Here is a 13,462-nt window from a genome sequence, read left to right on the forward strand (position 1 = left end):
GCTTTAGCAAGTGGGTCAGCTCTTCCATACTCTTCACTTCTTGTTCTTCCTCATGGGCACTCGTCTTATTACTCACCAAGTAATATACATAACAATGACTTATTTTCATAATCCTTATTTTCCTTTATAATCCAAAGTCATTACACTGCGAACGCTTGCCTACTTCCTATCTGCTCTCTGTACGGCACAGCAGTGACAACAGTAGAGGGCATTGGTAGCACCACCACCAAACTGCATCCAGTCCAGGTAAGAGTATTTTCATCATCCCTATGTGTTTTGGTTTTCTATTTACTTTGAGCTGACTATTCATGTCTGTCACTGATGTTGCTTGTATTACTCTAAGTTGGATATTTAGAGGTGTTATATTATCTCATCATTGTCTCCATTGAGAATCACAGGGTCCCCAATATCTCCTTGGCACCCTGCACCAGGCCGCCCCAGTGCCGCTGGTGGTACAGCTCCTGTGCTGATTGTTGGCCCCTGCAGTGCTGGCCTTATCACCAGGAGCTTTGCTCCCTCACCTGAGAGGCCTGCTTGCAAGCAGTCCCTAACCGTAGGTACCCTTAGCCCTTTTCGCTAACATTGTGCCCCTGCACTCTGCACCCGGCACCCCAAGTGCCACTGGTGGTGCCACTTCAGCGCCTACCTAGACCTTGGTAAACCTTGGTCCTAATCCCTAAAACTCCCACATGTAAGACGTTTACTTGCCTGTGAAACCGATAACCATTTTTCTCCCTTAGGAACCCATGCTATGAGATTTTGGACCTAAAATGTAGTGTTGAACTGTTGTTTTGTATGGGGAAAACAGTAACTATAACTCAAGCCAAGAAACAATATTACTTACCTTGTATTGTGAGATCCTTAGGTGTGGTATCTAGGCATACCATCCCCAGTACTCAATGTAATCTGAAAGTAATCAAAAAGTATTCTAAAAGTAATTACTGTGTAATACAAACTGCTTTTTAAATTCATACCAACCTGTAACAACTGCAAATCCCTTTCCAAGTGCACTTTGGTGTAAAGGTTTACAATTGAAAGTATATTTTACCAACCTGTACCAAGTCCTACGTGGTTCTAGACATAAAATACAAGTATACCTTTTTTATATATTAACTCAATTGGTCTGGATTCTGTCTCTGAGTGTGTCCCATCAGTCTTGATTGAGTGAATACAATAAATGCTTAACACAACTGGATAAGCCTAACTGCTCGCCCACACTACCACAAACTGAGTTGTTACAGGGGCGTAGCTAGAGCTTGTGGCGCCCGGGGCTATCCCTCAGATTGCCGCCCCTTGGTGGGGGGGGAGGGGTGTATTTTATTAAACTCAAATCAACAGTTTAAATAAACAGACTCTTATTGGACACACCTAAATATTGAAAAACGTGTTCACAACACTGAATCCATAAATAAGTAAATACTATAGCAATACGGCGTGCAGTACCTACCAGAAGCAAAGAGTTGTTCAAGTTGTCTCATTGGCTGTATCCATAGCTGCCAAGGTTTCAAATTGCTATGTGTGACATTTTCATAACTTCAGTGTAATTATGAGTGACATTTCAATGACTACAAGTGACTCTTGCAAGCAGAAAATCAAGCAATGAAGACGAGGGAAACCTATAAATATCAGAAATTTGACCTATTTGAGCAACGAGAAACTATAAGATCTTAAAACTGCTGCAAATGCCCGAGTTGGCTGACTCATAATTGTAACAAAATTATCAAAATATCACACATAGCGATCTAAAAGATTGGCAGCTGTGAAAGGGGGCGGGCATCACATCACATGACATAGCATTGAAGACCGTGCCCCTACTTCTGTTCTTGACACCGAGTTTTCTTTACTTACATATTTCATAAAAGTCATCACTTGGAGTGGGATGAACTGAATTAGTAAAGCTGCTACTTACTGCAGGGTCCACCTTATTCACAAGCGAATGCTGCTAGCAGGAAAGTAAGACTTGTGAAGTTATTACTATCAGCCTCAGATGTCACCAGTAGAAAAAAATAAAAAGCCTACATCTACAAAGCAGGTCACATAGCTCTGCTAAGAGTTAACACCAAATAGAGACTTGCCTTTAGAGTACAGAACCATAGGACTCTATAACAGGTTGTGAGAGGCCCTAACAGAGAGCTCAGCTGCCTCGTACGGATATTAATTAAATAGCTGACGGGCGGACTCCAGCCACCGAAGTCAGCAGCCAGGAGAGGCTTTGTAAGACATATAGCGGTCACAGCCAGGCAGGCTGTATGGTTTCAAAATGTCATACCAGTAAAGTGAGCAGTCCTGGGGACTGCCGGCGCAGCTACACAATTAACTTACTTTCACCAGTCAAAAAACTAAGAGAACTGCATGTGTAGCAAAGAGAAACCGTTTGTCATTTTTAAAGCAGACTTACAGCATTTCTTCTCGCCCGCACTATCAAGACACTCAGTCCACCTTCATGCGTGCTCTCTAATCTGCTCTTGCACTGTCTGAGCGCGAATTCGGTCCGCACCACCGGTCGCGGCACAGCTCCCCGCTGAGTGCCCGCCTAGTGATGCTGCCGTCCACTCCACTAGTAAATATGCGCAGGCAATGGCAGTGCAGTGAGTATAATGCCGCAGGACGCGCACAGCATGTCCACTCCCTCAGTCGGGTCCCGGCTTCTTGAATATCCGACCTCACGTCCTTCCAGACTAGGACGTGACATCACAGCCACGACGTAACCACTGCCCAGGTCTCCGTACTATTGGGAAGTTGAGTCAGTGACGTTACATCCACACCGGGGGGCGGGAATTTCAATGAATGGAGCTAGCAAGGCTAAAAACAAGTATACATTGAGGCACTAAGCAGCAACTCAAGGATTAGGAGGACTTTGGAACTTCAGCAGGAGACGATAATTATATAAACTTGTGCACTGGGTTTATAAATATAATTGCAGCAAGCTCAGACAAATGACGCGAACGATATATCATTTCCGTTTGTTCTAAAGAGTGTTACCGGCCGGCGAAGCTAGTGTGTGAAGCAGGTCAGATCACCGTCCTCACGTCACAGAGGCAGCCACGGCCGTAACGGGCCTCGGCCTCCAGTCCAGTGCAGGCCCGCGCGGCCGCCTCAAAAAAGTTGCTGCCTGGGGCGGACCACCCCCCCCCCTGCCCCCCCCCCCCGCAACCCCCTAGCTACGCGGGTGAGCTGTTAGTACTTGTCGTGTAGTGATGCCTTAGCTCGGTAATGAATACACAGGAGCCAGGTACCGGTTTACATCTCTTTATTATTTGGTGTGCTCAGGGTGCCTCTTGCGTCCGTCCTCATCGCCGTCCTGATCTCGAGTGTCCTCTTCCTGTCCGCCCACAGGAAGTCGTGTCCAGTGACCTGGACGCTGCCCTGTAGCCCACAGGGTCCTAGTGCCCTGTGTTGGTGGTCAAGTCACCACATCTCCCCCTTTGTTGCAAACAGAATGTCTTTGTCCCATGTGCAAGTCCTTGGCACAGGAAAGGGAGAGAGAGAGAGAGAGAGATAGAGAGAGAGAGAGAGAGAGAGGGAGAGTCTCTACATTTCTTCTAGTAGTCTTCTTGTCTTCTTGCACTCCCTTTTTGGTCTTTGTTCTCTGCCCTGTTCTTGTCCTCCGTTTTCCTCTTTTGTGAGTACTGTCTCCCTTTTTGGTCTTTGTTCGTGTTCTCTGTCTTCTGTTGTTGTTGCACGTTCTTCTTCCTCCACTTTCAATTCCTTGAAGTGGGAGCTGTTTCTTGTTATTTTCCTGTTGTCAGAAGCTGCAGTCACCATTGACCCCTTCACATCAGTCACAACCAGCGGGTCTCTTGAGAATGGACTGTCCGACTTCCTTTGTTGTTTCTGTCGCATTACCACCAGATCCCCTTCAGCCAGCTGGTGTTCTGTTGCATTTCTCCTTTTGTCGGCATATTCTTTCATTTTTTGTTTCGCTTGGTGATCTCTGGCCGCAATGTCACTTCTGGTCCTGTTTTCCGTTACCTCTATCTGAGGTAACCTTGTTCTGCTCGATCTCCCCAGCACCAGCTCTGCTGGGCACTTGCCGGTGGAGCTGTGAGGGGTGTTCCTGTAGTAGCACTTGACAAAGCGCTTGTCCAATAGATATTTGCGTCAACTTTGCCCGCATTATGGCTTTCTTGATGGTCCCCATGAATCGTTCTGCCATTCCATTGGCCTGTGGCCACAGAGGAGTTATTTTCCGATGCTCTATCCCCAGGTATCCCAGGAATCTGCGGAATTCCTCTCCCGAGAATGGAGGACCGTTGTCCGTTTTCAGTGTTTGTGGGGAGCCCCAGGCGGCAAATATGTCATCTAGCACTGGTAGCGTAGCACTTGCCGACGTCGACGATACTTCTCTTACTATTGGAAACCTCGAAAATTCGTCAATGACCACTAGTAGGTATTTTCCATTCTCCAGTGGCCCATAGAAGTCTGTTGCCAGCTCTGTCCATACTGCGGGTGGCAGTTCCGACATTTTTAGTGGTGTCGGTTTGGCGGGGGGTCCTGTTACTTGACAGGTGTGGCAGTGCGATATCTCTTCCTCTACCATGTTGTCCAATCCCGGGAACCACACTTTTTCTCTCAGCATCTTCTTTGTCGCCACAATGCCTCGATGCGACTCATGTGCTAGTTCAACTGTTCTCTTTCTGAGCCGACGTGGTATTACAATTCTTGAGCCCCTCATCAATATTCCTTTTTCTGTTTCAGACAGCTCTTCGCTTATCTTTTTGAAGGCCAGCAGTTCCTCTTTATTGACTCCTTCTTCTGTGATGGTGTTGCTGTTGATGTGTCTCCACCTCTGCTGCCGTACCACCACTCCAACGGCTTTCATTGTCGGGTCTCCATTTGTTTCTCGCTCTAGTTATTCATTTGTTATGGATGCCGGAGTGCTCTGTCTCACGATGAAGTTCAGATATTCCTCTGCCATCGTGGTGCCCCCTTTTTGATAGGGAAGCGGATGCCGTGACATGTAATCCGCTGGATTTTGATCTTTCCCTGGTTTATGGACAATCGTGAAGTTGTAGTCCATCAACCTGATTCCCCATCGTTCAATTCTTGGTGGTATCTTTGCCTTTGGGTTTCCATATATTGTCACTAGCGCTTGATGATCTGTTACGATCGTGAACGGTTTTCCGTATATGAACATGTGATAGTGCTCACATGCCCATACTACCGCCAAACTCTCCTTTTCTGGTTGAGAGTATGCCCTCTCAATGTCGGACAAGCTCTTGCTTCCGTATGCCACTATCTGTCGCGGTGAGTCTTTACCTGGCTTGTGTTGTGCTAGTATCGCACCAAGGCCTACCGGGCTGGCATCCACTGTCAGTTCGGTGCAAAGTCTCGGGTCAAAATAGGCTAGGTGGTCCACTGCCGTTACTGATGCCCTTATTTCTTCGAACGCTCTTTGACACTCTGTTGTCCAGTCAAATGCTTGGCCCTGCTTCGTCAGTTCTCTCAACGGCGTACTCACTGTCGCGAAGTCCTTTATGTATCTCGCGCAGTAGCTGGCGAGACCGAGGAATGAGCGCACGTCAGCGACATCCTTTGGTTCTTTTGCTTTTTCAAGGGTGTCTATTTTGCCCCGATCTGGTCTCATTCCTTTCTTTGAAAAGACGTGTCCGAAGAATACTAGTTCTTCTCTGCCTAGCTCGCATTTTTTTTCGTTTACTGTCAGGCCCACCTCTACTAGCTGCGAGCACACTTCTCTCAAAGCCTTATCATGTTCGTCATCACATCTGCCAAACACCAGGATATCATCACTATAGTTCAGACTGTTTTTGATCGGTCTTATTATTTGCCTTATTGTTTCCTGGAAGATCTCTGCTGCTGACGATATTCCGAAGCTTAGCCTCTTGTAGCGAAATAATCCGAGGTGCGTGGAGAAAGTCGTGATGTATCTGGACTGCTGGTCCAGCTCCAGCTGGTGGTACCCTTTGCATAGGTCGAGCTTGGAGAATTTCCTCATTCCAGTCAGGCGACTTATCATGTCATCTAGGTGCGGCCCTGGGTGTCGTTCTCGTTCTATGGCTGTGTTGGGTATTCTCATGTCCACACATATTCTTATCTGCGCAGCGTCCTTTTTTGGCACCGCCACTATTGGGGACACCCATGGCGTTGGCCCCTCTGCTGGCTCGATGATGTCCTGTTCTAGTAGTGCCTTTATTTCTTCCTCTACCTGAGGTTGTAGATGAATGGGCACCCTTCGGTGATGCTGGGCTATAGGCCTGACCGCTTCATTTATGTGTAGAGTTATTTGTCTTCCTTTTAGCTTTCCAAGTCCGTTCGTTAGTGTCGGGTACTCTTGTAGGATGTTTTCTCTGTCTGACATGTGGTACATCATTTTTAGTAGGCCCATTATCTTGGCCGTTACGTTGCTCAGTAAACATGGTGCAGGAATGTCTCCTCGTAGCACGTGTATTTCTTCCGTGACAGTCTTGCCCTTGTGCGTCATGGTGTCCGTGAATTTTCCCATGTTCGTTACTGGATTCTGTGCACCCCATGTGAATACTTTGACATTTGACGGTCTAAGTGGAGGTTTCTTCTTCATCTTATCATATTCTGTGGCACACATGATGTTACATGTGGCCCCACTATCTAGCACAAATTCTGTTTGATGGGGCCCTACGTCGATGGTCACCCAATCCGTCTTTTTTATAGACTTCCTATCCACTAATCGGATGTGCTCCTCTTCCTGCCCTTCCTCTGTGGACATGAGGTAAAGGCGTTCTACCTTTCCCGCCGTTCTTTCTTCCTCTTCTTCGTCTTCCGACCCTGCCGACGAGCTTCTTTCGGTCGCTTCCATGTGACGTACATGTCTGTTTGTTGTCACCCTTTGCTTTCCTCGTTCATTTCTGAAATGTGCCCCCTGACACATGGTGGCAAAATGGCCGTTTTTGTTGCATTTTCTGCATGTCTGACCAAATGCCGGGCATGCTCCTCGGTGTGGAAAGTCCAAACCGCACCTGTAGCATTGAGAGCCTTCTTTCGAGCCTTCTTTCTTTGCTCCTTGTTCCTTTGATCCTTTCTTCCAGTTGCCCGTCTTGCGGGTGTCTGTCATTCGGTGTAGATGTTCTCCCTTTCGGTCCATCTGCCTGGCTTGCACCATGGCCCTAGCTTCCGCTCTTGCCAAATCTAGAATCTTTTCTACACTCGTCGGTTCTTTAAGTAGTCTTGTGCGAAAGTCTGTGTCGCGACAGCCTTCTATCAATCTTAGGCGGAGGGCCTGTTCATTGTCAAAGTTTTCAAATTCACAATGAGCCACTAGCTTTCTCAGCCTTGTTGCGAAATCATCCATTGATTCATCCTGCTGTTGAAACGCCATGTTGAAATTATATCTCTCAAAGTCGACGTTCCTTTGGGGATCGAACTTGGTCGTCAGACATTTGATCAGCTTGTCATAAGTTTTTATTTCGCTCGGGGGCAGTGTGATGAGGAGGTCCTCCACTTCATCCCCCGCTAGGTTCAGGAATAGACCTAGTTTCTTTCCGTCTACCACATCAGTCGCCTCCACGTAGCGCTCGAACTTCACAATCCACTTCTCCCATCGAATTCCCACTTGTGGTTCTGACACGCTGAACGGTAGTGGTGTGCGATACTGCGCACTGTGCTTTGTTTCTGGCATTTTTTTTTTTTTTTTTTCTTTGGCCCTTTTGTTGCCTTTGTAATATTATTTCTTTTCTTTGCCTTTCACCTGGCAGCCCTTGGCTTTTTTTCTCTTTTTTTTTTTGTAGTCCTTATGTTTGCCCCTGTGTTTCTTTTCTTCTTTAACTACTTTGTCATTCAATTCGGAGCTTTTTTCTACTTCTTTTCCTCTTTTCCGGCGTTTTGCCTGTTTCTAAGATGGCCGCCCGTTATTCCGACCTTCCTATTGGCCCGGGCGCCTGACTTCAAGATGGCCGCCAAGTCTCGCGATCTTTCGCGCCCACTGCTACTTTGCCTGGCTTCAAAATGGCCGCGCAGCTTTGCAGCGTTTCTATTGGCCCAGACCGCCTGACCCCAAGATGGCCGCCGAGACTCTCGCGAGAGCTCGCGCCTATTTTCTTTCCTTCGCGCTCTTTTTTTTTTTGCAGCGCTTACCCGATCAGGCGGGGGTCTCAGCCGGCGATCGTTTCCGCAGTCCCCTTCCAGTCGGGGTGGGCTCCCGCTTCAACGATGAGTTATTCTTCTTCCCCAGGCAGCGATGCAGGGTGGGCTCCTGTATTCCAGTTCTCCTTTGTCGTGCGAGGGACGCACACGTGTGGATCTTCAAAACGCCTCGTCGCCAGTTGTCGTGTAGTGATGCCTTAGCTCGGTAATAAATACACAGGAGCCAGGTACCGGTTTACATCTCTTTATTATTTGGTGTGCTCAGGGTGCCTCTTGCGTCCGTCCTCATCGCCGTCCTGATCTCGAGTGTCCTCTTCCTGTCCGCCCACAGGAAGTCGTGTCCAGTGACCTGGACGCTGCCCTGTAGCCCACAGGGTCCTAGTGCCCTGTGTTGGTGGTCAAGTCACCACAGTACTTACCTAATTTGACCTCTGCGACCCATCTGGGGACTCCCTGGACTCCATGTGTGCACACCATACCTTAACTTGGTATAGTATATACAGAGCCAGGTTCCAACCCCCCCCCCCCATTTATTATGGATTTCAGTCTGGGCAAATCCTACAACTCACGTAAATCGTCAAATTAGTACTGATTGTATGCCGCTGGACAACTTTTCATAAAATCCATGGTACACGCATCTGGAAAAGGGTTTCTTAGGTAAGAGCAGACCGGACCTATTTTTTTTTTTCACCTACAGAAGTCAAACTTTGGGCAAAAATAGTATGCTCACCATTTTGCTTAAATGAGAGAAAACAGTGAATTTAATGAAGCCTAGGTTAAAAGCTGTATGCTGATCAAATCACTTTTTGGGTTGGAACCCAATTCGTTTCTAGTTTAAAGGATTTTATTAATTGAAAAGATAGAATACAATACAATAATCAAGAGCATATTACATAGAAATAGAATTAATGTTACTAAATCCTATGGGGGAAGGGAAAGGAAAAAAGAAAGGAGGAAAAGAGAGGGAGATGGAAAGATAGAAAAAGGGAAAGGAAATGTAACTTTCATGTTAAACCTTATAAGCAACAACAAAACAGTTATGCATAGGAATTCGTACTATAGAAAACTGCTTTCTAACCATATGATAAAAGTATTCAAAATAACAGTAACTATAAAGTCAAGGAGGTTTGAATGCTTCTTTAGTTAGCGGGGTGTGTGAAGGTGTTATTTTAGCTGAAACATTTAAGAAATCAGTAACAGGCAACCAGAGTACATCTCTCGTATTAGCAAGCGTGATTGGGTGTACAGAGGCTGTATCTAATCTATGATTGTAGCAAACTCCATACCACCATGCTTGCAAGGATACAGCAGAGGTATCTTCCGTGACTTAGTGATTTGCTGAAATGAAACAGCTATGAGTAGATCAATAATATGAAAATCCGTAGTATGAGAGGACCAAACATCGGAAATGCTACCTAGAAAAATATGTGAGAGAGAGAAAGGAAAATGGGTATGGCAAATAGTGTTGATTTGTTGCCACACTCAGGTCCAAAGGAATACATGGTTAGACATTGAAATAACATATGTTTAAGATCATCTGATGAAGCTGTACAAGACCAATGGATGGAACCCAATCCTAATTTAGTGATTTTTAATTATGACACAATGCTATTGTCCAGATTGAAATTGGTGTCTTTTCTAAATCTGCTTGGTTTCCAAAAGGTTGGTGTGATCACGCCAATTTGACATTCCGACCATGTGATTATCCAACCCAGACTATGACGCAATCCCTGTTTTCTGTAGTTTTAAAATCATCTGGTACAAAATTCTTAATTCCTATCCTGCATGCATGTGATTGTTTTAAGTATAGATCAGCATATTTATTTATATTTATAATTATAGGACTCTCCTTTAATATCTGTGCTGTGAGCTGTTTCTTATCAGTTGTTTTTCATTAGCCGCTATTTGACACAGGAACTCCTTATCTTCGTGATATGATGATATTTGGAATGTAATTTTTATACGTGAATGTTGGTAGTATCTGCACTTCTGCATATATATTTTTGTAATTTATTTTGAGTTGTTTTATTGTGTGCTTGTGTTTTATAATTTGTAAGACATTTCCTAAAAAAACTAGTTGTGATTGACTGACAAATAATACATATATTTGAAATAAGGCAAGAGAGTGATTTTCTTTTCAATCCATAGTAGAGTGGTTTATCGGGAGACGAGGACACCTCTCACCAATGTAGATTTCATGGTTATTTGTGAACTCTGGCTAGAAGACAAACATCTACCCCAAAAATATTTTTGAGCTTTAAAGTAATGTTTTTTGGGAACGGAAAAATAATGCATGTCAAATTCTAAAACACTTCGTAAAAATGGATATTATATGGCAACACCTGGAAGAAAATGTGTTAAACCAGGACAAAAGTGGGTTTACGAACAATACATTTTGTTACGTGAATCATATTAACTATTTGAAGTGCTTGTGGGCATAGCTGATTGTAGTAACGCATTCAGCATCTTCTTAAACAATAAACTCATATATAAATTGGAACAAATCTGTTACATATGACAGTCATTTAAGGATTAAGGCTTTTCTTCCGGTAACAGCTGACCGAGCTGATGATTCCTTAAGAAGATTTACAATTGAAGAAAGGATTGTATGATAGCTCTTGGGGGCCATTGGAATCACTGGAATTATCTAATATGTTTATAAGTAATGACGCGGATGGAATCCATACTCTTGTAAAATGAGCTGGTGACAAAACATAATGGAAGACTTAAGTACCACCTTAGGAGAGCTGACACAAACTTTAGGAGGAACATTAGAGAGGCTGGAAATCTCCCCATTTGGAAATTACATGAGACTTCTCATGAATAAATGTAAAATCATACAGGTAGGCAGTGGTAATTACAAGCATAAATGCGAAATGGGTAGCAGGTAGTTGGATTAAGGTGAATCTAAAATAACACAGAAAAAAGAGTGCACAACAAACTAGATGCACATAAGGAGCTAACATGATTCTTGACTAAAGAACAGAAAGGTAATATTTCAACTTTACACTGTATGTGCGTCAGCATTGAGAATGACATACTCTGATTTGGTGCGTAAGAATGCAGAAGCAGACCTGAGAAAGGTAATACCATTATTTAAGAACGTGCATGTTTAATTAAAAAAATATATTAGTGTGGATATGACAATACAGGTTATGTGTATATTTAAAGGTAATTAAGCAATTAGAAAGGAGTGACTTGTTAATCGTCATCAATAATAATACAAGAGCAAATAGTTTACAACACAAAAAACATGAATTCGGACTGGATCTAAGGATAAATTCTAGACTTGTGAAATAGCTTCTCATATCTGTAGGTTGGTAGTTGATTTCTGCAAGTCTTCTAAGTTAAGAATGATAAAATATGTTGGCATATCTGTCCATTTCTGCATCATTGGATAGGTTTAGACATGATGAATAAAATGCTGTCCTCTGGTTGCATATATTGTAAGGGTTTGTTTCACCAACTCAGTAATATGAATTGGAACAGTTAACCTTTTTCAAGAATTCCATAATACTGCCTTTTGAAAGTTGATGTTCTCATTATCCCTTATTAGGAGAGAATTGCAAAAGCTCACGGCTCCCAGTGTGGCTTCTGCACTCCTGGAATGGTGATGTCCATGTACACACTGCTGAGGAACCATCCTGAGCCCACCATGCAGCAGATAAATGAAGCTCTTGCCGGTACGTTGTTGACCTGAATTACTGTGACCAGGCTGCTATGTTAACCAAATACAACCAATATATGTTCTGCAAGTTTGTGAGCCTTTCACCCTAAGTAGAAGATGAGTGTAGTGCAATGTTCTTATTTAGCACTGGTTTAGCAGGATTTTGGCACTTCAAGTTTGTTGTATGAATGTTTGGAGAGCACTTGTGGTAATTTGTATTTAGAGGGCACTTGTGGTATATGAGTTTATATGACCTTTGCACTCGTGATGGTCACCAAGATGTATACCAGTGCGTGGAGAAGTGTTTCTGTGTCTTGCATGTTTTAGTAGCGCTTAGTTATACTAAGATTTACGGTAGTTGTACGTGAATAATACAGCACTGGTTCACAGCGTGGTTTACCAGTAGATGTTAGAGAACAAGCTTGTTTTTTTATCAATGGTGAATAGCAAGTAAACTTTTATTTTATGTATATATTCTCATTTTGTGTTTGTTGCAGTATGTCTCTGATGAAGGGTTTGTAACCCGAAATGCATTGGGTTTTTGAAGGTTGCTCGTTAATGTGATGCCAAGGTTCATGCAACTACAGCATTTCTGCGTATATGCATGAATTTATGGATGTCTATGGATGATTATGAACTTTCCATTTAAAAGAAATAAAGAAAAAAGTGAGATAAGAATCTGTGGGGGATTATTTAAAAGTGATTTAGCCTTCGTGCGATATGAAAGACAGTACGTGTGGACCAGTGGTGGCCGGCATGGCTCGCGGGTGGCGCGGAGTGTGGGGGGGCAGCGGGGAGATACATTTACCCTGCCGCCGGGTCCCGCGATTCCGCTCCTGCTCTACCCCATCCCAAAAACTTCCCTTTTTGTGGCAGGCGTTGCTCCAGGAGGCCTAGTGGATCAATTAAACGACAAAGGCGCTGCTTTTTTTAAGCGCATAGTGTTTCAAGAGGCCCATAGCAGGCAGTGTGAAACAAAACGTGAGTGATTGAGTTTCAATCTGCAATGAGAGGGTGTGGCTGTGGCCATATACCAGTGCTGATGACATTGGAACTGGGGAAACCGGTTCCAGCCTCGATGCTCAATAAAGCGCTCCAATACTGTCTGTTCGACCTTGCTCAAAAACAGTAAAAAAAAAAAACTTTCACCTTAAAGAGTAGGCAAATACTTTTTAACCTATCCTCATTCTTGTTCATCGTCACAAATGAGGGCACCTTCAAGTACGCAAAATCGGTCTTCGCTCTGTACAAAACAACTTGTGTTTGATTTCATAGCCTATAAAGTTGCTTCATCTATAATTATAACCTAAGTCACACATAGGGTACACATGACCCCTGACTTGCCTTAGTTAACTAATAGCATTGCCATTGGGGCTGGGGGCCACGAACATTTCTCAGTTCATGTTTAAAAACTCTTACTTTTAATAAATACTTTGCACATATTCTGATGAACCAAGGTGAGGTGCTACTGTGGTTAAGTTTTTTTAATCTTTAAAACACATTACCATATTCTAACATAACCTGTGCTGACATGCCACTTATTTTCAAGGCTCAGCTCATGTGCAGGCTCTTAAGAGCGAGAGCCGACTGTTGGCTCAGCTGTCCCTGTTAATTTATTGCTTCGTACACCTCTGCCTTTCACATAGTCAGGGCCACTGGAATTATGCAGCAGGAGTGGCCAAATTATGCAGCAGGGTTGAATTATGCAACAAGAAAAAG

General features: G+C 44.1%; 1 protein-coding gene across 2 annotated transcripts in view; it reads left to right on the top strand.

The window, feature by feature from the left end:
* LOC144822536 (aldehyde oxidase-like) overlaps positions 1–13,462 on the top strand; it is a 578,143-nt gene that overhangs the window by 76,615 nt on the left and 488,066 nt on the right. For both annotated transcript variants that reach the window (XM_078680182.1, XM_078680181.1), the window contains exons 4-5: positions 138–246; positions 11,633–11,759. In XM_078680182.1, coding sequence (XP_078536308.1) covers positions 138–246; positions 11,633–11,759 — 236 coding nt within the window. The remainder of the gene's footprint in view (positions 1–137; positions 247–11,632; positions 11,760–13,462) is intronic.

The sequence above is a fragment of the Lissotriton helveticus genome, chromosome 3_1 (assembly GCF_964261635.1).
Source record: "Lissotriton helveticus chromosome 3_1, aLisHel1.1, whole genome shotgun sequence".
Taxonomy (NCBI): domain Eukaryota; kingdom Metazoa; phylum Chordata; class Amphibia; order Caudata; family Salamandridae; genus Lissotriton; species Lissotriton helveticus.